This window comes from Phycodurus eques, chromosome 1 (genome assembly GCF_024500275.1).
Source record: "Phycodurus eques isolate BA_2022a chromosome 1, UOR_Pequ_1.1, whole genome shotgun sequence".
Classification (NCBI taxonomy): Eukaryota; Metazoa; Chordata; class Actinopteri; order Syngnathiformes; family Syngnathidae; genus Phycodurus; species Phycodurus eques.
Genome location: NC_084525.1, coordinates 16738891 through 16764847, shown reverse-complemented (window position 1 = coordinate 16764847; position 25957 = coordinate 16738891). Strand labels below are relative to the sequence as shown.

General features: G+C 42.1%; 1 protein-coding gene across 3 annotated transcripts; it reads left to right on the top strand.

Moving 5' to 3' along the window:
• Positions 1–136: 136 nt before the first annotated feature.
• Positions 137–25957, top strand: LOC133404631 (glutathione synthetase-like). Of its 3 annotated transcripts, none has more exons than XM_061680697.1 (13): positions 137–310; positions 861–1009; positions 2159–2304; positions 2521–2596; positions 5299–5438; positions 7434–7550; positions 7765–7845; positions 7983–8060; positions 8158–8227; positions 12881–13075; positions 13622–13703; positions 15622–15811; positions 24616–25957. In XM_061680697.1, exons 2-13 carry the CDS (start codon positions 878–880, stop codon positions 24737–24739), a joined length of 1431 nt encoding a protein of 476 aa, XP_061536681.1. In that variant the 5' UTR covers positions 137–310; positions 861–877; the 3' UTR covers positions 24740–25957. The 3 variants fall into 3 exon arrangements, with proteins under 3 accessions (XP_061536681.1, XP_061536689.1, XP_061536699.1); XM_061680705.1 differs by lacking the exon at positions 24616–25957 and adding an exon at positions 18803–21124; XM_061680715.1 differs by lacking the exon at positions 861–1009.

Here is a 25957-nt window from a genome sequence, read left to right as displayed (position 1 = left end):
TGCACGTTGCATTCCTGAAGCGAAGAGCATTGACGTCAGTATTATTGGAAAGCTTTTATTTTGAAGGTGGGTTTCGCCGCGAGTTGGCGATTTATTACCGTAATGCCTAGTATGAACAAAATTAGGGGTGGCTGGTTTGACTGCTACTTTACGAGTGGAGGCTGGCTTGATCGCAGTATTTAACTGCGGTCAAGCCAGCCGACACAAGGTAGGACACACTCTGAAGTCTGGCTCGAGCAGTCAAAACATACCCGCGTCCTTGTCAAAATTCACCGTCAAGTGATAACAGCGCCCGACGTGCTTCGGAAAGGTAAGGGAGGTTTCTTTTGACGATCACGGACATGTAATTCAAAGAATGCTTTTACCACGCAAGAAGAAACACGCCAGCAAGGGATGTAGTTTTGGACTATTAAAATCCAGTTAGCATGAGGCTAATGGCTGTATTCTTACGTATTAAACATTCATTCATCCATTCATCTTCCGTACCACTTATCGTCACTAGCGGGGGTGATGACAGTAAGTTTAAATTAGTACTCATGTTTATGCGCAACGCATTTCTTGTTTGAAAGGTGTGTGTGTGTGTGTGTGTGTGTGTGTGTGTGTGTGTGTGTGTGTGTGTGTGTGTGTGTGTGTGTGTGTTTTATAACAGTAAATTGTTTTGTAATATACTGGTGTTCAATGTTAAATTTGACTGTTTTTGTGTTATTTTTTCTGATTGATAAATGACGCTGAACTCGATTACCCTACTGTACAAATAACTGCTGGTGTTTTAAAATTGGAAATCTGCACCCTGCTGTACTGTGCAACATATTTACGTTGGCTTAGACTCCCCCCCCCCTCTTTTTTGTTTTGTTTTATAGTTTAAATATCTATCAGAATGGCCCAGGGAATACCAAGTGAGCTACTGATGAACACAACCCTAATAAATTATTTGGCGGAAGTGGCAAAAGATGCAGCACTTTTACAGGGTGTCCTTATGAGGATGAAAGAATCCCCCAACTCATCAGAGGTGAGAATTGCACGTATTTTTGGTACCCCCACCCCTCATCTCCTTTTATGTTGACCATTACCACAAAAGGGTAAAGAATGAACCATATGAGCTTAACTCATAAAAGTCTCCTTCACGTTGACCATTAGCACCTCAGGGTACAAAATTAACCATGTCCAACTCACTTAAGTTAGTGAGGATGCCCCCAAACCACTTCCCCCCCCAGACAGTGTACAACTACAAGTACTTACATTTGAATATTCACATCCACTGATTTGCTTGATAATGGCATTACGTCTTGCAATTATGATGAAAATGTAATAACTTGACATTTTAACAACCAACAGCATGTTTTTTTTTCTTCTAACAGTCTTGACACACATTTAAATGTAGCCTGTAACACAAGGTTTTTCAGTTATGTGGTTTCTCAGTCTGAAAACGAGGGACACTGTAAAAAGCATATATACAACCCCAATTCCAATGAAGTTGGGACGTTGTGTTAAACATAAATAAAACAGAATACAATGATTTGCAAATCATGTTCAACCTATATTTAATCGAATACACTCCACAGACAAGATATTTAATGTTCAAACTGATAAACTGTATTGTTTTTAGGAAATAATCATTAACTTAGAATTTTATGGCTGCAACATTCCTAAAAAGCTGGGACAGGGTCATGTTTACCACTGTGTTACATCACCTTTTCTTTTAACATCATTCAATAAACTTTTGGGAACTGAGGACACTAATTGTTGGAGCTTTGTAGGTAGAACTCTTTCCCATTCTTGCTTGATGTAAAGCTTCAGCTGTTCAACAGTCCGTTGTCGTATTTTACGCTTCATAATGCGCCACACATTTTCAATGGGAGAAAGGTCTGCAGGCGGGCCGGTCTCCCAGGAGTTCAACGTCCATTTTCCAGAGCATAATTTGCAGTCTACTAACAGTGTTGTCAATCGATTTGCGTAAAGCATCTCCACAATGCTGACGTGATTGCTACTCTGCCTGGCCAGAGGTTATATGTCAGGCTGGTTAAGTGGCTGGTTACGCAAAACTACTTAAAACATTTCCATGAAACTTTATAGAGGGGTTGACCATTGACTATGGAAAAACCAAATTACATTTGTTCCAAGCAATCAGCTGTATATCATATTGCTCTTTGCATTTTAGGTGGTGACTTATGCTCCCTTCACGCTGTTCCCCTCACCTGTGCCAAAACCTATTTTCCTCCAAGGCATGGCACTGCAAACTCACTACAACACACTGGTAGATAAGATCAGCCAGGATCCTGACTTCCTGCAAGAGTCTCTTGCCAGGTGGGACGCTAACCTCATGTTGAAGCATAATTATAAAAGTAATAGATTATAGAGTGTTTGTTAAATAAGGGAGATGTTTTACATTTGACGCAGAAATTGTTAGTGAATAAGACAAACCTCGGAAATGGCTCATTCATTTTATGTCTTTGTGAGCTGATCTATAATAGTTATTACAATGGATAACTTGTCATGTTTTGACAAGCTTTTGTATTCTAGCACCATTGCTGTGGATGATTTCACTGCAAGGTTGTTCAAGATCCACCAGCAGGTCCTTAAAGAAGGAAGATTGCAGGTATGAGAGCCCACCTGAATAACCTGTTTTACCATTTCGAGCAAAGAATGTCCTCAAGGACCTTACTTTGTGCACGGTCATGCAGGAACAGACAAAAAAAAAAAAGTTTCAAACTGTTCCGACTCAGCATGTTTTTTATGTCTAGTTAAAATGAAGAATTAAGATTCATTGTGAACTAAGGAATGTTGTCCAAGCCCTCACAATTAAGAGGTGTTCCCAGAACCTTTGTCCATATACTGCATCTTAACATTGAGTTGGTATTAGGTGTGTGTGTGTGTGTGTGTGTGTGTGTGTGTGTGTGTTTATATATACACACATACACACACACACACACACACACACAGTGTGTGAAATAAGTATTTAACACGTCACCATTTTTCTCACTAAATACACTTTCAAAGGTGCTATTGACCTGAAGATTTCACCAGATGTTAGGAACAATCCAAGTAATCCATACATAGAAAGAAAGTTGAACAAATAAGACCAGAAATTAAGTTGTGTGTAAAAATGTGAAATGACACAGGGAGAAAGTATTGAACACATGAAGAAAAGGAGGTGCAAAAAGCCATGGAAAGCCAAGACAACACCTAAAATCTATCAATAATCAAACGACAATCCAGCCACTTGTCAGTACAAAGGAATATCAGCTGGTTCAGTCCTAATAGATGGCCTACAAAAAGGTCTCATTGCCAATGTGTGAGTCAAGACACATCTCATGATGGGTAAGAGAAGAGAGCTGTCTCAAGACCATCGCAAAGAAATTGTTGCAAAACATAACGATGGCAGTGGTTGCAGGTGCATATCTAAGCTTCTGAATGTTCCAGTGAGCACAGTTGAGGCCGTAATACGCAAGTGGAAAACCAATCATACCACCATAAATTTGCCTCAATCAGGTGCTCTTTGCAAGATTTCAGACAAAGAATAATGCAAAGAATACTCCAAAAAGTTGTCCAAGAGCCAAGGACCACCTGTGGAGCGCTTCAAAAAGACCTGGAATTAGCAGATTCTGTTGTCACAAGGAAAATGGTGAGTAATGCACTCCGCCATGGCCTGTATGCACTCTCACCACACAAGACCCCGTTGGTGGGGGAAAAAAATCATGTCAAAGTTTGTTTAAAGTTTTTTGAAAAACATTTGAACAAGCCAGTTAAATACTGGGAGAATATATGGGCCAAAATCACAGCAGAGCAATGCATGTGACTAGTTTATTCATACAGGAGGTGTCTTGAAGCTGTCATTGCAAACTAAGGCTTTTGTACAAAGTATTAAATAAATGGCAGTTGGCGTGTTCAATACGTTCCCTGTGTCATTTCACATTATTACACACCACTTAATTTCTGATCTTATTCGTTCTACTTTCTTTGTATGTATGGATTACTTGGGTTGTTTCCAACATCTGGTGAAATTATCAAGTCAATAGCACCTTTTGGAAATATATTTAATGAGAAAAAGGATTACGTTAAATACTCATCTCAGCCGCTGTATGTATTAGACTTTACACCGATTTTATCGGTATCGGCCGATAATTAGCATTGTATGCTGATCGGCTTTAATGTCATAATTCGCCGATACAATCAGTGACGTCATTGCTCCGCAAAGACATTTACTCCGCGTCACCGCGTGCACAGTATATTTGAATCCAAAAGCTAGTTTATTTTTACTCTTGTCGCATGTCTTTTGACGAAGTATTGGAAATATTTGAGTTATTTAAAAAACAAAAAACCTTGGCGGTGTGGAACAGGCAACACGTATCAGACTAAAAGACAAATTTACTCTTTCACGATTCCACAATGTCAGACTACTGCAATAAATACCACCGCATCCCATTTTTTTTCCGATCACTGGGCTTCATCGTGTCAACGCAAACGCGACCGGATACACTTGTTACCGTGGCGACGACAACAATAATGGCTCACGCCGTGTGTTTGTAAGAACAAAATGGGGAAAATTGTGTGTTGGTGGTCACCGGTGCTCAGGAGAGGACGCTCGTTTAAGGCTTGCTTCAGGTATGTTCACATACTTTTAATACGATACAGCTCGCAAGCAGGCAACAAAAACTTTATGTAGCCTAGCAAGCTAGTGGTAGCACGAACGGTTGGCCGTAAACATGCCGCCGTTCTGTCGACTCATGCTCTAAAGTTTCTGTGTGGGTGATGTAATTTAATTAAAATAATTTAATTACAGCAAGTTAGCACCCATTATTTCTGTCATGTGATTTCTAACCTTTATGGAGCCAAGGAACATATTTTACAATTGAAAAATCTCACGGCACACCAACAAACAAAAATGTCACAAAAAGTGGATACATGAATCAGTGTATTTACTTCCTGCCATCTAATAGAAGACCATTTGTTCTGTCTGTCACTATGCCTCACTGGCATAAATAGATGAACAAAGATACATTATTTATTGTAAATATACTTTTTTGAGCAATTAGGTTCACAAGTTTATACAGTAAATGAACAGGTCATTTAAATAGTCACATTTCTCCATCATGTGATCGGCTCGATGATCGGTTATCGTTTTTTTGAACTCTGATCGGTGATCGGCCCCAAAAGTCCTGATCGTGTAAAGCCTCGTATGTATGTGTGTGTATATCCTATGTATATATGAAAAAAGACATTCATTTTAGAGGTTACAACACAGGCTCTGTCTTCATCAAAGTGTCAGTGTGTCATTTGGTATTCTTGCCGTCTTCACAGTCAATTGTGTTGGGTCTGAATCGATCAGACTACATGCTGGAGCAGAAGGAGGATGGACCAATGTCTCTAAAACAGATCGAGATCAACACCTTTGCTGCTAGTTTTGGAGGCCTCTCCTCACGCATGCCTGATGTACACCGGTAAAGTAGTATTTGATATCCACAAATAAAAAATGTGGATTAATATACAACCCCAATTCCAATGAAGTTGGGACATTGTGTTTACACACAAATAAAAACAGAATACAATGATTTTCAAATCATGTTCGACCTATATTTAATTGAATACACTACAAAGAGAAGATGGTTAATGTTCAAACTGATAAACTTTACTGTTTTAGCAAATAATCATTAACTTTGAATTTTATGGCTGCAACACGTTCCAAAAAAGCCGGGACTTACCACTGTGTTACATCACCTTTTCTTTTAACAACATTCAATAAATGTTTGGGAACTGAGGACAATAATTGTTGAAGCTTTGAAGGTGGAATTCTTTTGCATTCTTGCTTGATGTACAGCTTCAGCTGTTCAACACTCCGGGGTCTCTGTTGTCGTATTTTACGCTTGATAATGCGCCACACATTTTCAATGGGAGACAGGTCTGGACTGCGGGCAGGCCAGTCTAGTACCTGCACTCTTTTACTACGAAGCCACGCTGTTGTAACCCGTGCAGAATGTGGTTTGGCATTGTCTTGCTGAAATAAGCAGGGGCGTCCATGAAAAAGACGTTGCTTGGATGGCAGCATGTGTTTCTCCTTTCAGCATTAATGGTGCCTTCACAGATGTGTAAGTTACCCATGCCATTGGCACTAACACAGCCCCATACCATCATAGATGCTGGCTTTTGAACTTTGCGTCAATAACAGTCAGGATGGTTCTTTTCCTCTTTGGCCCGGAGGACACTACGTCCACCATTTTCAAAAACAATTTGAAATGTGGACTCGTCGGACCACAGAACACTTTTCCACTTTGCATCAGTCCATCTTAGATGAGCTCGGGCCCAGAGAAGCCAGTGGCGTTTCTGGGTGGTGTTGATAAATGGCTTTTGCTTTGCATAGTAGAGTTTAAAGTTGCACTTACGGATGTAGCGCCGAACTGTATTTACTGCCATTGGTTTTCTGAAGTGTTCCGGAGCCCATGTGGTTATATCCTTTACACATTTATGTCGGTTTTAGATGCAGTGCCGCCTGAGGGATCGAAGGTCACAGGCTTTCAATGTTGGTTTTCTGCCTTGCCGCTTGCATGCAGTGATTTCTCCAGATTCTCTGAACCTTTTGATGATGATGATATGGACCGTAGATGATGAAATCCCTAAATTCCTTGCATTTGTATGTTGAGGAACATTGTCCTTAAACTGTTCGACTATTTTCTCACGCACTTGTTCACAAAGAGGTGAACCTCACCCCATCTTTGCTTGTGAATGACTGAGCAATTCAAAAAAAAAAAAAAAAAAAAGAATTCCACCTACAAAGCTTCAACAATTAGTGTCCTCAGTTCCAAAACGAAAAAAAAAAAATTTGTGTCCTCAGTTCCAAAATGTTTATTGAATGTTGTTAAAAGAAAAGATGATGTAACACAGTGGTAAACATGACCCTGTCCCAGCTTTTTTGGAATGTTGCAGCCATAAAATTTAGTTAAGTTAATGATTCTTTGCTAAAAACAATACAGTTTATCAGTTTGAACATTAAATATCTTGTCTGTGTAGTGTATTCAATTAAATATAGGTTGAATATGATTTGCAAATCATTGTATTCTGCTTTTATTTATGTTTAACACAACGTCCCAACTTCATTGAAATTGGGGTTGTACTTTAAAGCCCCAGATGTTGTCCAATTTCGAAGCTGAGCAAAAATGCCATGTAAAAACAGGTCCCTGTTATACAAAACAGAGTGAGCACTGGACTCCATGTTAAAATGTTGCATGTACAGTAAAATGTTTTATGATTTATGTAGAAAATTGATAAAATTTTCACTCTGTTTGGAGCAGCTTGTTTCAATTTACATTGTTTCCTATGGAAAACAATTCAAAATTAAAAAAAATTGTCCTCAGAGGTTGCATTGAATGTCTCACTATTGACCTTCCTTGCAAAATTTCTGTTTAATCTTGACAAATATTTTATTTACCTTGCTATAACAGACACACCCTTCAGGTGGCTGGCAAGCTGGAAGAGAACCAGCGCATCATTGACAACAACCCTGCAGTGGGCCTTGCCAAGGCTGTGGCCAAGGCCTGGGAGCTCTATGGATCAAAGCGGTACCTCCTCCCAAAACATTATTAAACATTTCATTGACAAATAATAGCTTTTACATCTGATATAAGCATCTTGAAATGCAGAATACATAACCTCAAGATTCATCCATGGGGCTGTCCAAGGATGACTTTTTGATACAATTATGCACCATACTCCTGATGGAGAATGAATCCACGTCATGGGAGTGTTTAACAGGAGCTCATGTTGTCATTAAAGAGCGGTTGTCATGTTCTTGGTGGAGGAGAATCAGAGGAATATCTTGGATCAACGATTTATTGAGAATGAGCTGTGGAAAAGGTATGGTCTGATTACTGAATACTTTAAAATGGCTTCAAAAACCTGCATGTTTAAAATGAAACACTAACAATAAAAACTTGGCTCACTGAAATTGAGAAATCTGAGATTGTCATTAAAAGAAAAACAATGTGTCTCAGGAATATTGCCACCATACGAAAGCGTTTTGAGGATGTCTCTGAATCCGGAAAACTTGATCAGGACAAGAGACTGTTTGTGTAAGTGTCTTCTGTCCATCAACATCCAACTTGAAGAAAACAGTGTAGACTGTCTTTTTGCTTGTTTTAATCAAATTCCATCCTGCCACTTATTCAGTGAATGTCAAGAAGTTGCAGTGGTCTACTTCAGGAATGGCTACATGCCTCAGAACTACAAGTCTGAACAGGTATACCAAAAAGATATTTCTTCAAAATGTATAGTGAAGCACACTCATTTTTAGGCAGGCATTCTTTTAAATTATGTTGTAGCGAGTTCAGCTCAGATGTTTAGTAATAGTTGCATGATGAAGTTTTAACCCAAGAAAGGACATGGGTTTTACAAATATTTTTCGTGCTTTGATCATTAAGAAAATGTGCAGTCTCTCGACTGTAGTGTTTCTGGAAGCCTCCAAAATCCACTAACAATGTGACTCGGGTGCAGTTCTTCTTTCAGTGTTGTCAGCTCGCAGTCACATGCTTCTTGTCCCTCTGTCAAAGTAAACTAACTTTATGCTCTGCTGCCCAATAGATCCATGTTTTGTCAAGAACAGAGAAAAAATACTTAAAATTAAAATGTATCTCGCTTCTCAAGGCCAAGGGCAAAGATGTAGTTTGCCTAAACATACAAAGGCAAATTCCAACTATTAATCATGCTTAGTACGACAATGCAGCCCTATGGGTGGCACAAGTCAGTGCAAACTGTAGGCCGGTCCCAAGCCCGGATAAATGCAGAGGGTTGCGTCAGGAAGGGCATCCGGGTTAAAACCTTGCCAAACAAATATGAGCGTTCATCCAAAGAATTCCATACCGGATCGGTCGTGGCCCGGGTTAACAACGGCCGCCACCGGCGCCGTCAACCTACGGGGCGCCGTTGGAAATTCAGCTACTGTGGGTCGAAGTCAAAGAAGAAGAAGAGGTGGAAAGCGGGTTCTTCGGCAGAAAGAGAAGAGGAAAACACAGAGCCTTGAACTGAATGTGGGGACTTTGAATGTTGGGACTATGACAGGAAAATCATGATGATTAGGAGAAAGGTTGATATATTGTGTGTCCAGGAGACCAGGTGGAAAGGCAATAAGGCTAGAAGTTTAGGGGCAGGGCTTAAATTATTTTACAATGGTGTAGATGGGAAGAGAAATGGAGTCGGGGTTATTTTAAAAGAAGAGTTGGCTAAGAATGTCTTGGAGGTGAAAAGAGTATCAGATCGAGTGATGAGGCTGAAATTTGAAATTGAGGGTGTTATGTGTAATGTGATTAGTGGCTATGCCCCACAGGTAGGATGTGACCTAGAGGTGAAAGAGAAATTCTGGAAGGAGCTAGATGATGTAGTTCTGAGCATCCCAGACAGAGAGAGAGTCGTAATTGGTGCAGATTGTAATGGACATGTTGGTGAAGGTAATAGGGGTGATGAAGAAGTGATGGGTAAGTACGGCATCCAGGAAAGGAACTTGGAGGGACAGATGGTGGTAGACTTTGCAACAAGGATGCAAATGGCTGTAGTGAACACTTTTTTCCAGAAGAGGCACGAACATAGGGTGACCTACAAGAGCGGAGGTAGAAGCACACAGGTGGATTACATCTTGTGCAAACGATGTAATCTGAAGGAGGTTACCAACTGTAAGGTAGTGGTAGGGGAGAGTGTGGCTAGACAGCATAGGATGGTGGTGTGTAAGATGACTGGTGGTGGGGAGGAAAATTAGGAAGACAAAGGCAGAGAAGAGAACCATGTGGTGGAAGCTGAGACAGGACGAGTGTTGTGCAGCTTTTCGGGAAGAGGTGATACAGGTTCTCGGTGTACGGCAGGAGCTTCCAGAAGACTGGACCACTGCAGCCAAGGTGATCAGAGAAGCAGGCAGGAGAGTACTTGGTATATCTTCTGGCAGGAAAGGAGAGAAGGAGACTTGGTGGTGGAACCTCACAGTACAGGAAATCATACAAGGAAAAAGGTTAGCTAAGAAGAAGTGGGACACTGAGAGGACCGAGGAGAGGCGAAAGGAATACATTGAGATGCGACACAGGGCAAAGGTAGAGGTGGCAAAGGCCAAACAAGAGGCATATGATGACATGTATGGCAGGTTGGACACTAAAGAAGGAGAAAAGGATCTATACAGGCTGGCCAGACAGAGGGATAGAGATGGGAAGGATGTGCAGCAGGTTAGGGTGATTAAGGATAGAGATGGAAATATGTTGACTGGTGCCAGCAGTGTGCTTGCTAGATGGAAAGAATACTTCGAGGAGTTGATGAATGAGGAAAATGATAGAGAAGGGAGAGTAGAAGAGGTAAGTGTGGTGGACCAGGAAGTGGCAATGATTAGTAAGGGGGAAGTTAGAAAGGCATTAAAGAGGATGAAAAATGGAAAGACAGTTGGTCCTGATGACATTCCTGTGGAGGTATGGAAGCATCTAGGAGAGGTGGCTGTGAAGTTTTTGACCAGCTTGTTCAATAGAATTCTAGTGCGTGAGAAGATGCCTGAGGAATGGAGGAAAAGTGTACTGGTGCCCATTTTTAAGAACAAAGGTGATGTGCAGAGCTGTGGCAACTATAGAGGAATAAAGTTGATGAGCCACACAATGAAGTTATGGGAAGGAGTAGTGGAGGCTAGACTCAGGACAGAAGTGAGTATTTGCGAGCAACAGTATGGTTTCATGCCTAGAAAGAGTACCACAGATGCATTATTTGCCTTGAGGATGTTGATGGAAAAGTACAGAGAAGGTCAGAAGGAGCTACATTGTGTCTTTGTAGATCTAGAGAAAGCCTATGACAGAGTACCCAGAGAGGAACTGTGGCACTGCATGTGGAAGTCCGGAGTGGCAGAGAAGTATGTTAGAATAATACAGGACATGTACGAGGGCAGCAGAACAGCGGTGAGGTGTGCTTTAGGTGTGACAGACGAATTTAAGGTGGACGTGGGACTGCATCAGGGATCAGCCCTGAGCCCCTTCCTTTTTGCAGTGGTGATGGATAGGCTGACAGATGAGGTTAGACTGGAATCCCCGTGGACCCTGATGTTTGCAGATGACATTGTGATCTGCAGTGAAAGCAGGGAGCAGCTGGAGGAACAGTTAGAAAGATGGAGGCATGCACTGGAAAGAAGAGGAATGAAGATTAGCCGAAGTAAAACAGAATATATGTGCATGAATGAGAGGGCTGGTGGGGGAAGAATGAGGCTACAGGGAGAAGCGATAGCAAGGGTGGAGGACTTTAAATACTTGGTGTCAACCGTCCAGAGCAATGGTGAGTGTGGTCAGGAAGTGAAGAAACGGGTCAAAGCAGGTTGGAACGGGTGGAGGAAGGTGTCAGGTGTGTTATGTGACAGAAGAGTCTCTGCTAGGATGAAGGGCAAAGTTTATAAAACAGTAGTGAGGCCAGCCATGATGTATGGATTAGAGACAGTGGCACTGAAGAGACAACAGGAAGCAGAGCTGGAGGTGGCGGAAATGAAGATGTTGAGGTTCGCTCTTGGAGTGACCAGGTTGGATAAAATTAGAAATGAGCTCATCAGAGGGACAGCCAAGGTTCGATGTTTTGGAGACAAAGTTAGAGAGCGCAGACTTCAATGGTTTGGACACGTCCAGAGGAGAAATAGTGAGTATATTGGAAGAAGGATGATGAGGATGGAGCTGCCAGGCAAGGGAGCTCGAGGAAGACCAAAGAGAAGGTTGATGGATGTCGTGAGGGAAGACATGATGGCAGTTGGTGTTCGAGAGGAGGAAGCAGGAGATAGGCTTACATGGAAAAGGATGACGCGCTGTGGCGACCCCTAACGGGACAAGCCGAAAGGAAAAGAAGAAGAAGAATCATGCTAAGTACGACGATTGAAACTTTGTTACAATATCAAATGGCATTCGTCATTGTCACAGCAGTCATTTGGTCATTGTAAACATAGGACACAATTATCAGGATTATACAAAACCGATCTGAAACTCTTGGGGTGGCACATAAATTAAGAAAGAACCTATTTGAATCTGGATAAAGTTGCAGATATAGGAATGTATCTCACTGACAACAATGGAGCTGTCCACCCCCCACAATAATAGTGTATAATAAAGTGTAAACTTCCCGTCTAGACATCAAGCATCTTTGGGTGTCCTAAAATGCATTATTCGTAACAGTATTGCCCATTAACCAGGAAGTCTGTTAACTAACAAACACAATGCCCCCCCCCACTATTAATGCTATAATCCACAATGTCTGGCGCCCCATAATGCTGGAATCCAGCATTACAACAAAGCCTTCATCGCTTCAATATGACAGACTAAATTGTAAGCCTCCTTCCAACCCGGCATGGTTTCTCCTTTCTCTGTGGTTCGGTCGACCTACGCGCTGTCCATATATGGGCTTGCCTGTTTGTCGGAAAAATACGTCATTTCCATTGCGTTATTTTAACGCGCCACCAAGTGATCCAGCGTGGGAGTGTATAGGATGGTCACTAAATGTAAAAAAAATTATATTGAAAAATATAGTAAGATGTGTCAGAAGCTGAAAAAAAAAAAAAGCTTAATCAGCATTCTGTTGTCTATTCTTGGAGTAGCTTGTGTGAAAATCTTTTAAGCAAAAGATTGTTTGGGATTATAGCTTTAACAATTCAGCCTTGGCAGAGGTTTGTGCTCAATTTAATGAAATTCTAGTTAAATATGGTGCAGTGTAAATTCACCAGGTGGCCAGAACGTCAACAGTAAATGACCAAACCTCTACTCAAAGAGCAAGTACAGTAGCTGCAACCATTAGTATTATTGTATTACATTGTATTAACTATGAATAAAGTTATATTTGTTATAAGTTATATTTGATCAAGGCTGCCAAAGATTGTTAGTTTTTACCAGCTCCATTTTCTAATTTATAGGCCTGGGATGCTCGCCTGATGATGGAGTGCTCTTTGGCTGTGAAGTGTCCAGATATCAGCACCCACCTGGCTGGAACTAAGAAGGTCCAGCAGGTGCTTGTGAAGCCCGGTGTTCTGGAACAGTTCTTCCCTGACCAGCTGCAAGTGGTGGAGCAAGTCAGGGCCACCTTTGCTGGCCTTTACACTCTCGACATGGTAAGCAGCAACACTGTTGTATTTGTATAGTTCCACACAAGGTATTTTGTCAGTCGCACAGCAAATTGTTTCAGCAAGATGGCAAAGACAGTGTGTGTCCCCCACCACAGATGATGCTGGTGGACAGGTTGTCAAGCCCATGCCAAAGCAACTTGACAGAAATTTGTGTAGCAGAAACCATTTAATTCAATGATGACACGAGGAAAAGCAGTCACATCTGTCATGAATCTGCGTACTCCTGTGTTTTAAATTATTTTCCCGGTCTGCATGAGCTGGCAATGTTTGGATGTTATCTGCATGTACAATGCAAATATTTTTTTATAGTCAGTTTTTACTGGATTTTCATGTGAAATTTGGAAATAATTTTATTTTTTGGGTTGACTTATTTAGTTTTTTGTTAGTGATCTTAAACTGAATTTACATTTGGATATATACAAGTGGACTTAAAAGCACATCTACTTCGTCTGTTACTCTGTATTACTGTTAAAGTGTCATAGTTGCATAATGATGACAATCCTGTCATGGTTTCAATTCTTTGTCCTCAAGGGAGCAGAAGGCGACAAAACAGTTGCAATGGCTTTGGCAACACCAGACCAATTTGTCCTGAAGCCTCAGCGAGAGGGAGGAGGTACAATTAAAGAAATAAAATATCATTCGTTTCATCATGCAGCAAAACATCTGTCCATTTTGTAGTCTGCTTGAAGTTGAAATTTACCAGGGTGAAAATTTATGAGTTAGGGTTACGCTGCTTTTTTCAAGCATTGCAAAGTCCAAAAAGATTAAGGCGGGTAAATAAATCATGGCTATCAAAATTAGTGTTAACAAATTATTCATCAGCCTATATTTAATTGAATTAACTACAAAGACAATATATTTAATGTTCAAACTGATAAACTTGAGTGTTTTTAGCAAATAATCATTAACTGAGAATTTTTTGGCTGCATCACGTTCCAAAAAAGCTGGGACAGGTGGCAAAAAAGACTGACAAAGTTGAGGAATGCTCATCAAACACCTGTTTGGAACATCCCACAGGTGAACAGGCTAATTGGGAACAGGTGGGTGCCATGATTGGGTATAAAAGGAGCTTCCCTGAATTGCTCAGTCATTCACAAACAAAGATGGGGTGAGGTTCAGTAGGTGAGGAAGTACGTGAGAAAATAGTCCAACAGTTTAAGGACAATGTTCCTAAGGACAATGTTCCTCAACATACAATTGCAAGGAATTTAGAGATTTCATCATCTGCGGTCCATAATATCAAAAGGTTCAAAGAAATCGATCCCTCAGGTGGCACGACATCTAAAACCGACATCAATGTGTAAAGGATATCACCACATGGGCTCAGGAACACTTCGGAAAACCAATGTCAGTAAATACAGTTTGGCGCTACATCTGAAAGTGCAACTTGAAACTCTAATATGCAAAGCAAAAGCCATTTATCAACACCACCTAGAAACGCCGCCGGCTTCTCTGGGCCCAAGCTCATCTAAGATGGACTAATGAAAAGTGTTCTGTGGTCCGACGAGTCCACATTTCAAATTGTTTTTGGAAATTGTGGCCGTCATGTCCCCCGGGCCAAAGAGGAAACGAACCATCCGGACTGTTATGGACGCAAAGTTAAAAAACCAGCATCTGTGATGGTATGGGGCTGTGTTAGTGCCAATGGCATGGGTAACTTACACATCTGTGAAGGCACCATTAATGCTGAACGGTACATACAGGTTTTGGAGAAACATATGCTGCCATCCAAGCAACGTCTTTTTCATGGACGCCCCTGCTTATTTCAGCAAGACAATGCCAAACCACATTCTGCATGCGTTACAACAGCGTGGCTTCGTAGTAAAAGAGTGCGGGTACTAGACTGGCCTGCCCGCAGTCCAGACCTGTCTCCCATTGAAAATGTGTGGCGCATTATGAAGCATAAAATACGACAACTGAGACTGTGGAACAGCTGAAGCTGTACATAATAAAGCAAGAATGGGAAATAATTCCACCTACAAAGCTTCAACAATTAGTGTCCTCAGTTCCCAAACGTTTATTGAATGTTGTTTAAAGAAAAGGTGATGTAACACAGTGGTAAACATGACCCTGTCCCAGCTTTTTTGGAACGTGTTGCAGCCATAAAATTCTAAGTTAATGATTATTTGCTCAAAACAAAGTTTATCAGTTTAAATATTAAATATATTTTATTTGTTTAACACAATGTTTATTTGTTTAACACAACGTCCCAACTTCATTGAAATTGGGGTTGTATTTGTTTTAGGTTAAGTGATATTATTCAGCAATATCTGAATTTGCATATTCATGTTTTATGTATTTTTATTGTATTTAATCATGTTCTGAGTTAAAAAAAATAAATAATTCGGAAGTTACTCAGTACTTGAGTAGTACTTTTCTTACCCTCAAGTCATTATTTGCATGAGTACCTTTTACTTGAGTCATATTCTAAAGTAACAGTACTCTTACTTGAGTATAATATTTGGCTGCTCTACCCACCTCTGCCTGAAATGAATTTTATAAAAAAATAAATCACTCTTCTTTACTTTAAGGAAACAACATTCACGGACAAGAGCTCTGTGAGGTTTTGGGCAAAGTGAAGAACAGTGCAGAGAGAATGGCCTATATTCTGATGGATAAGATCCAGCCTGTGCCTACACAGAACTACCTGCTGAGAAGAGGCACGCCCCTCAAAATCAGTAATTGTCTCAGTGAGCTGGGCTTCTTTGGAGCCTACGTCAGGTGAGCAGTCACTATTGATTATGTGTATAATTGAATTCTGGGCTCATTAGTATGCTTGTTTTAGTTGGTCATTGGTACTAACAAGTTGAGGAGTTTAAAAAAAAAAAAAAAAAAAACCCTGAAATGTTCACAGACCCCTCGGAACGCAGGACACCCCAGTATCCATCCACATAAAGAACCAAACAAACTTTTAACTAGTTTTCACAACAGCAATTCAAACAAATACAGTTCAACACATTTTAGTCGGTACACTACACTCTCCCCCCACAAAAAAAAAAAGGTCATGCCGTCATGATATGTATAACAACATAACCTTTTATGAACAAAACCAATTCTCAAACCAATCCACTTATAAAAAGTGCTCTTGTACCTCAAAGGTGATGGAGATAAACCATCTGTCTTATCATCAACCTTAGCTAGAGAGACAGTATGAGTACTAACTGCCACAGAGCTTGGAATCCCTAACAAGTCATAGGTTAGTCGGGTAGGAACCCTTTTCAGTCTTTGAGGCCGTCGTGCCTCGTCTGAACTCTCTGTAACACTGTCTTGTCTCGCAGCCGTTACATCGAATGTCTGTGCTTCAGTGTCCCTTCCAGTATCAACAATACTTTCAAAAGTCTCATCTTGCACTACGGATCCATCGTCATCTGTTGCCGCAGGTGCCTCAACTGTAACCTCATCCATCTCTTTGTTAATTGGAGGGACAACTTGATCCAAATCCAGTTTGACAGGTTCTGATTGAACAGTTTCCTGAGCTTCCGGTTGTCTTGACTCACATATGGAGTGATAATCATACCACACACCCATTTCATCCTCTTCTGAGTCAGATGCAGACTCAATCTTTTCAACATGATCAAGTGCTGGTACACCAGAAAGATTACAGTTTTCAGCCCTCTTTGCTTTGAGTCTTTTGCTGGCTCTCCTTTTGCGTTGAAGTGTATCTTCGTTCTTTTCCACATTCAATTTCACTTCCTGTCCAATGGGCAGAATGTGATTTCGGTGCAATACTTTGTTAGAGCCTTGCCCGTTCTCTGGCTTCAACTTGAACACAGGCAAACCAGGGAGTTGACTCTCCACAACGTATGGTGTAGCTTTCCAACGATCAGCGAGCTTGTGTTTTCCTTGCAGTCCAAGATTTCTGATTAACACCCTGTCACCAGAGACTCATGGACAGAAACGAACTCTCTGATTGTAGCGTTGTTTGTTCCCTTAATTTTTTTTCTAGTCATGCTCTCGGCGAGCTGGTAGGCAGTCTGTAATTCTCGTTTCATGTTTTTGACGTATTTCAGATAGGACTTGGTGGATGTACCATCACTTGAGACTCCAAATGCCACATCTACTGGCAGTCTAGCCTCTCGACCGAACATGAGAAAATATGGCGAGTGGCCTGTTTAGCGTGCAGTTGTATGCATGCACCAGCTGACTGATGTATTTACTCCATTTACTTTTGTCCTGTGCATCAAGAGTACTGAGCATGTTGAGAAGAGTTCTATTGAAACGCTCAGGTTGCGGGTCAACCTGTGGGTGGTAGGGTGTGGTTCTAGACTTCTTTATACCAAGCATACTCCACAGTTCATGAATGAGGCGGCTTTCGAAATCTCTGCCTTGATCAGAGTGTACTCGCTTCGGTAGACCATAGTGGACAAAATATTGTTCCCACAGGACCTTAGCAACTGTTGACGCCTTTTGATCCTTAGTCGCAAAAGCTTGAGCATAACATGTGTAGTGATCTGTAACTACAAGCACATTACAAATGTTTCTGGAGTCGGGCTCAATTGTCAAGAAATCCATACAGACAAGATCCATCGGCCCCTCACTGGTAAGATGTGACAACTCGGCAGCTCTCTTGGGCAGTGTTTTCCTCTGAATACACCTTGGACAATTTTTACAATACGTCTCAACCTGTGTTTTCATACGAGGCCAGTAAAATCTCTCTCGCACCAACCCATAGGTTTTGTCAAACCCAAGGTGACCTGACTGGTCATGCAAAGACTGAAGAACAGTTTCTCTGAACTTCTGTGGGAGTAAGAGTTGTTGTCGAACTGGTTTGTTGGGAGGCTTACTGATTCGGTACAGTACAGAGTCCTTGACCTTTAACTTTTCCCACTCTTTTAACAACAATGACACATCTGGATGTTTTTCGTTTGTTAGCCCGGTCCGCAAAATTCTGCACAACAGCACACCACACTTCTCCGATGCATGGGTCTTCCTGCTGAGAACGTGAGATGTCAGCTAAAGACATTTGGGGCAGTGGCTGAGTGGTTACAGAAAACACGCTACAATTAGCTCTGGGTACAGCATGCTTGGATGAGCCCAGGAGATCCACAGCTCTGCAACGGTGAGGATGAGGTGTTCTAATTGACGACATTTGACAGACAGCTTGGACGCCGGTAGGAGACATGGACACTTCCTCTTCACCAGACACATCGCTGTCAGCATGAGGACGCCGTGACAATGCATCTGCATCAATGTTTTGTTTTCCAGAGCGATATTTCAGGCTGAAATCATACATTGATAGCTCCGCTAACCATCTATGTCCTGTTGCGTCCAACTTAGCGGTGGTTAAGACATATGTTAACGGGTTATTTTCTGTGTGAACCTCAAACTTGACTCCGTAGAGATAATCATGCAGCTTGGTAGTGACAGCCCATTTTAAAGCCAGAAATTCAAGTTTATGCGTGGGATAATTTTTTTCTGACAGGGAGAGGCTTCTACTTACAAATGCAACCGGGTGCAAACCTTCTCCTTGGTCCTGATAGAGGACACCTCCTAAGCCTTCTCTACTTGCATCAACATGCAGAACATAAGCCAGATTTGGGTTTGCGATTGCTAGGACAGGTGATTCTGTAAGACTGACCTTTAATGTCTCAAAAGCTTTCTCACAGTCTTCATTCCACCTTGCCCCAAACGGCTCTGAGGGGTGGTACCACTCTGTTGTCTTCATGTCTGTTTTTGAGTTCTCTTTCTCTTTGTTGTTCTTTTCCATTTTAGTCTTTCCTCCTGGCCTTCCAGTCAAAATGCAGCCCTGCAGTAGCTGATTGGGCGGATGACAGACTCTGGAAAAATCTTTCACAAACCGTCGGTAGTATCCGCAAAACCCAAGAAAAGAACGGAGAGCAGTGATGTTCTCTGGGCGTGGCCACGACTTCACAGCTTCGATCTTTGAAGGATCAGTAGCAATGCCGTTGCTAGAAACGACATGCCCAAGATAGGTTACAGAGGGACAGCAGAACTGACATTTATCCAAAAATAATTTAAGTCCCTCTTCCTTTTAATCTGTCAAGCACTTTAAGAAGGTGCTGCTCATGTTCCTCCAATGTTCTCCCAAAAACAATGACATCATCAAGGTACACTAACACTTCCAGCAGATTCATATCACCAACCGTCCTTTCCATGATACGCTGAAACGTGGCTGGTGCTCCGCAGATGCCTTGTGGCATTCTCTCAAATTGATAAAATCCTGCCGGACAGCTAAATGCAATTTTTTTCTTTGTCAGCATCACATGAAGGGATCTAATAGTTCCCACTTTGGAGATCAAGCACGCTGAACCATTTGCTACCACTCAGGCATGTCAGGGCATCCTCCACACGTGGGACTGTATACTGGGCAGGAATTGTTCTCCTATTTAATGTCCTGTAATCCACTCACATACGTATGGTCCCATTTTTCTTGCGGACCACAACGATAGGTGACGCATAGGGGCATCTAGACTCTGAAATTATTCCAGCTTCTTTCAAATCATTTAAATGTTTTCTCACATCCTCCAAATCCTTTGGAGGTAAGCGTCTAGAGCAGACATGCCCAAAGTCTGGCCCCCGGGCCAAATCCGGCCCGTGTTCATATTTCCACTGGCCCGAAGCCTCTGTCATAAAACCAATAATATGTGGCCCGGCAGTGCAAAATACACGCGCAATTTTATATTTCACCACAGGATGGCAGTAAACTTGTGGCTGAACTCTCGCGGGGCCGTTTTGCGCATGATCTGTTTTTTGCCCATTTCTAAAATGGCAACTGGAAGTAAGAAAAGGAAAGTTGATAGCGAGGGCCGACGTTTCCAGGACAAATGGAAGTCTGACTATTTTTTCACTGAGTTTAGAAACAACTGCGTCTGCCTAATTTGCCAAGAGACTGTGGCTGTGTTCAAGGAGTTAAATATAAAGAGGCACGACCAGACGGAACATGCTAATTACGACAAGCTCACTGGGAACGAACGCAGTGAAAAATTGAAGCAACTGGAAGCTGGTTTAACGGCACAGCAACACTTTTTCACAAGAGCCAGTGAGTCGAATGAGAATGCAACAAAGGCAAGCCATGAGGTGGCAACGCTGATTGCCAAGCACTGCAAACCTTTTACTGAGGGTGAATTTATTAAAGACAGTGTGATGAAAATGGTGGAGAACATTTGTCCTGAGAAAAAGCAACAGTTCACCAATGTTTGCCTGGCTCGTAGCACTGCGTCACGAAGAGGCGAAGAAGTTTCTTCTGATATTAAGAGTCAGTTGGACACAAAAAGGAGTGGAGATTGAATTTTTTTTGTGAGCCTGTGACGAAAGCACGGATGCATCCGACAGCGCTCAGTTCCTGATTTTTTTTTTTTAGAGGAGTGGACAGTGAAATGAACGTGCGTGAAGAGCTACTTGACCTCCAGAGCCTTAAGGACCAAACAAGAGGGAAAGATGTATTTGCTTCTGTTTGTTCCGCCGTACATGACATAAAATTAAAGTGGAATAAAATCACGGGGACTATTACGAATGGCGCACCTGCCATGGTTGGCGAGCACAGTGGATTATCAACCCTAGTGTGTCACATAGTAAGCGAAGAAGGAGGTAAAGCTATAAAACTCCATTGCATTATTCACCAAAAAGTTCTATGTGCCAAACCGTTTCCGTGGATCTCAGTGACGTTCCAGCCCACCTGCAGCTGGAGCTCATTGAGCTGCAGTGTGACACGGAGTGTCGCAGCCGGTACCAACAACTCCCTCTTGTCAACTTTTACCAGCAGCTGGATAAAGACAGGTTCCAAGAGATTCGTACATTTGCTAAGAAAATGTTGAGGTTGTCTGGCTCGACATACTTGTGTGAGAAGACATTCTCAGTCATGAACATGAATAAGAACCGCGTGAGGACAAGACGAAGTGACTCCCACCTGTGTGACATCTTGCGCATTAAAACCACCGCTTTTGAGCCAGACCTGCCCCATTTACTGCAGTCGAGATCTCAGTAGCACCCTTCACATTAATGCAAACATGTTGTTTGTTGATTCTGATGTTTGAGTTTGAGTCAAATTTAATAAAAAAACTTTATTTTGCATTTCATTAATTTTTATTTTAACCTTCATTTATCCAGGCCAGGCAGTTATAAGATCTACCTAGCAGCAGACAGTATAGTAAAACAGTAAAATAAAAATACAAAAAAGCATTCCCCTCGTCGGTAGCATGTAAAATTAATGCTGGCCAGATATTATACTCAAGTAAGAGTACTGTTACTTTAGAATATGACTCAAGTAAAAGGTACTCATGCAAATAATGACTTGAGGGTAAGAAAAGTACTACTCAAATATTGAGTAACTTCCGAATTTTTTTTTTTTTTTTAAACTCAGAACATGATTAAATACATAAAACATGAATATGCAAATTCAGATATTGCTGAATAATATCACTTAACCTAAAACAAATACAACCCCAATTTTTTCACGGCAATGTGGCCCCTGAGCCAAAAAGTTTGGGCACCCCTGGTCTAAAGCGTTCTCTGAATGGTTTGTCCTCCGTCAGTCGAATGCTGTGTTGTGTGCTCTTTGCACAACCAATGTCAAACTCACTACAGGAGAAAACCTCTTTCCTTTCCATCATTCTCTGACACAGCCGCTCCTTCCACTCAGGAGGCACAGGAGAATCTACGAAGTTGAAAGACGAGGGGGATAGTTGAGATGTGGACGGCTTAGATGACTTATTTTGAGGGACTGCATTTATTACATCCACCCTGTGCAAACGAGCAATTTGCATACCACGTTTCAATGTCACAGAATGATTTGATACATTTCTCAAAGTTACTGTGATACGACAACAATGAACAGCGCTTGCTTTATCAACAACAGGCATCACTAACAGTTCTTCAGGGAAGTAACCCTCCTCTGGGCGTTCGACAAGAACAGCCTGACCAGAAAACCCCCCCGCAAATTTTGGCACGCCAACCACTTTTGCAACGCCACCAGGAGACAGCACTAAGGGCTTCTCTCGAGTGAACCAGATTGTTCCTCATTTTAGGTCAGCTGTGTCATCTGGGGTGCTCCGAAACTTCTCATAAGCCTCTTTTATTGCGGGGTGAACAGACATGTTATGTAAGAAATTATCTCCGTTTTGTGTCTTGCAGGAATGAAATAAGCTCTGAACTATGGAGGTGTTTGTGCCAACCACAATAGAAATCTCATCTTTCATGGCTGGGTCTGGACACACAAGCACAAGTGTTTCTATGGTCTTAGCTACACCCACTACATCTCCAGCAAACTCAAGTTTCAACCACATATAACCATCATATGGATATTTGTCTGCACTGAGGCCCCAAATCTCTTAAGCACTCAATAGGGGTCAAGGGCAGGTGTTTTAGATACTTGTCATAAAAGGAACGGTACAGCAGGGTAACTTGGGACCCACTGTCAAGCAAAGCTTTGGTGTAGATGCCCTCAACTTGTACAGTAACAACAGAACTAGGTCCAATTGAACCCTCTGGCAAATCAGCCTTGCTTTCTTTTAGCGTATCACACTTTGTGGAACGTGTTCTCTCCAGAGCATCAGGCCGTTCCTTTACTGAGCTCCTGGGAAGTTTCCCATCAGCTGTTTTGCTTTCAGGAGACGCTTATTTACTTTTCGGAGATTCTCTGGGTTTTCACACTCCCGCTGAAAAATGACAATCTTCACCACATTGTAGCAAAAAACATCTGCACCATATTGAAATCTGGGAGTTCTCTCTTTCCCACTTGCATATTTTACAGCAGCTTTTTGAGTGTGGTTCTGGATTGCATGCTGTGGTGGACTTTCTGATGTGGCGACAGAGACAGATAGCAGACGTGCAATATCACTTTTAAGCCCCTGAATTTCCATCTTCAGACTCTCTATGGCATGGTCGGTCTCCACTCCAACAGCTACTGCAGACTCTGGTTGTTTTGACACCACTGACGCCGTAGCACAACCTGCACACTTAACCGCAGATGAAGAAACAACATTCTTCACTCTTTCTCTTTCAAGAACGATCCCCTCTTCTTCTCTTACCTCACGAAGGAGCTCTGTGAAGCTTGGAGCGGACTTTAGCTTGTAAGTCATCCTTATACGAAGTGCAGCAAGATCATGAGTGAGAGCACCTCTAGAAATTTGCTCGATGCGTGTCATGTTCATGTCAGTGACGTCGATCCCACTTTTCCGATGAACAGCGCACAGCAGTTTGTCTAACCTGAGTAAGTATCCTAACAACTTCTCAGTTTCTTGCTGGAATGTGTTACGGAACTTTACCATGAGATCAGCTGCACTATCTGTGGTCTCAAAGGCTGTTTCTAGTGCCTTAAGATACTCATTGGCAGTGGCACTAGGGTTAGTGGCTCTTAAACCCCGGACAATATCTGCTGCAGGCCCTTTGAGACTTTCAGCGATTCTCTGTTTCTTGACAACATCAGAACATTGACACTCATCCAGCAGGTGGGTGGTCTGTTCCGCCCAAAAGTCATACTCCTCTTCTCCAGGTAGCGTTGGCTTTATGCCTGAGAAGAAGCGAAGTTTACGATAGCCTTGTCCGTCCATAGGCGGGGCTTGACATTTTTCCACAAGCAAAGAGATGGCATTGACAAGCCCTGTGTTCAAGTCAGGAACAGCGGGTGGGGCAGGCATGGTCTTAAGTAAACCTGTCACATCATCTAAAGTCTTTCCTTCACTGGCTAAGAATGATACTAGCTTGGATTGGAAACCTCTTTTGTCACTAGTCACATGGAAAGTCTGAAAATCAAGGACACTTACTACCCACAAGTCTGACTGGTCCCCAGCAACCAACTGTTCAGCTAAGTCAGTTTTAATCATGTCATCTGTGGTCTCAACTAATACGGACTGATTGTTGTTTGTGCGTGTTAGACACCGTCCTCTGATTTTAGTGCGACCGAAAATTTTAACTTCATCAAGTACATAAATGTTCTCATCAGTAACATCAAGAGAAACCCCACTAAGCACAATAGAATTCTTAACATCAATACCTTTGTCGTCACACCATTTGATTATTTGTTCGGACTCCATGTTTTTTTTTTTTTCAAAACCAGTCACACAAAACACACTCAGTATTGTGATTACACTGCTATTACAACCCCGGTCAACATTGACCAAATGTCTTCTTTTTTTTTTTCCCCTCTTTGCTCACAAATACACTAGTGAACAATAATAACAATCCCGGACGAGTCCCCACATGTAGCCCTCACTGGCAGTACTCACAAAACTGTTGAACCCTCAGTTCACTGGGGAAAAGAAACCCAAACCGATTGCCGTAGGAACGCGCCCTCAAAACGCTTCAGTAGGCACAGCGACTGGATCCCGTAGCGTCGAAGCGGCAGGCCGGTGGCGTTGAGCAGGCAGTACCCGTAGCGTCGAAGCGGCAGCCTGGTGGCGTTTAAAGAGTAAACGCCACCAGGCTGTTTCAACGTTCGCGCCACCAGGCTGTTTCAATGTTCGCGTTGAAACGGTCAATCCCGTCGCGACAGCAATTCAAACAAATACAGTTCAACACATTTTAGTCAGTACACTACATATTGTAATCCTCACGTCATATCTGTGCAGGCAGGGTGAAGACATGGTGATGAACGATTGTGTGGGCCATCTTCTGAGGACCAAAAGTTCAGAACACTTGGATGGTGGTGTAGCTGCAGGAGTTGCAGTGTTGGACAACCCACTCCTCTTCTGAGAATGTACACTTACATCTGGGCTACAATAGAGGCGCTTAAATGCACCAGCTTTTTACATTTGTTTTAATAATAATTTCCACTTCTACCTCATGCAAATCCATGTTGATAAAAGATGAACTCAAGTTTGAGGCAATGTTCATCCATCCATCCATCCATGGGCATGGCCTGCGGCTACTCCCTGGGTTCCCCCCTCTTATCGTTCCCTTGTCGGCTGCCCCGATCCGCCCTTCTTTCCAACAAACAAGGGACACTCTCCCGTCCTCGTGCTGGGCCGGGACTGGTTTGCATCGCGGGCCCAGCAGGTTGGGTTGGGGGGGGCATTGGGTCCCTACGGCCCTCACCTTGGCCAGTTGTTGGGGCGCCTCGGTGGGCCGGCGGACCGCCGTGGGCCCTCTGTGTGAGACGTGTCCCGTCCACCAGGCTGCTGGTGGACGGGACACGATCCCTGGGCCTTTACAATTAGTGCTTTGTCTTTTGTCTTCGTTTCTCTCTCCCCTCTAGAACATTTGTTCTGTTCGACTGATTGTCAAACTTCAATTATAATGCTAAGAAACTACACCGGAAGCTTAAAAGCTCCACTGTGACACAGTAAAACTGTTCATAAAAGGGATACAGATCCTCCATTCTGCTTGATCTAACAGCCGAACAGGCCAAAAAAATCAAATAAATTCTGTTTCTTTTTCATTTGTTGAATTGGTGTCTGGAAATGACACAAGAAAGTGGCAAAAGACTTATGTCACAGATTGATGAAATTTGTTAGTATAAAAGGTTATTCATATCCCTGAAAGTCAGCCTTTTGCACTGCTAATCTAAATCTATTATTATAATTAGAGGATCCTGGTAACTTCTAGTATAATCTACAGTCTCGGTCAGTGATTCTCAGTGTGGTACTAGTGCCACTAGCGGTACGATGGCTCCTTCTGGTGGTACATAAAAAAAAATAAGAATCTCTTTATACACAACACTAGCATTTCACTTTTTAGTACAATATATTTTGCATTTAATCTTTAAGAACCGTTTGTTTTCCAACCTATTTTGGAATGTATGCAGAATGCTACATATTTCCATTTACTTTGACCGTTTCATATTGTGAATATTAATCAGAATGGCTGAAGGAATAACAAGTGAGCTACTGATGAATATAGCCCTGTTTTCCAAATAAATTTGGAACAATTGTATGTAAGTTTTATGTGCAATAAATTTTAATTGAATCATTA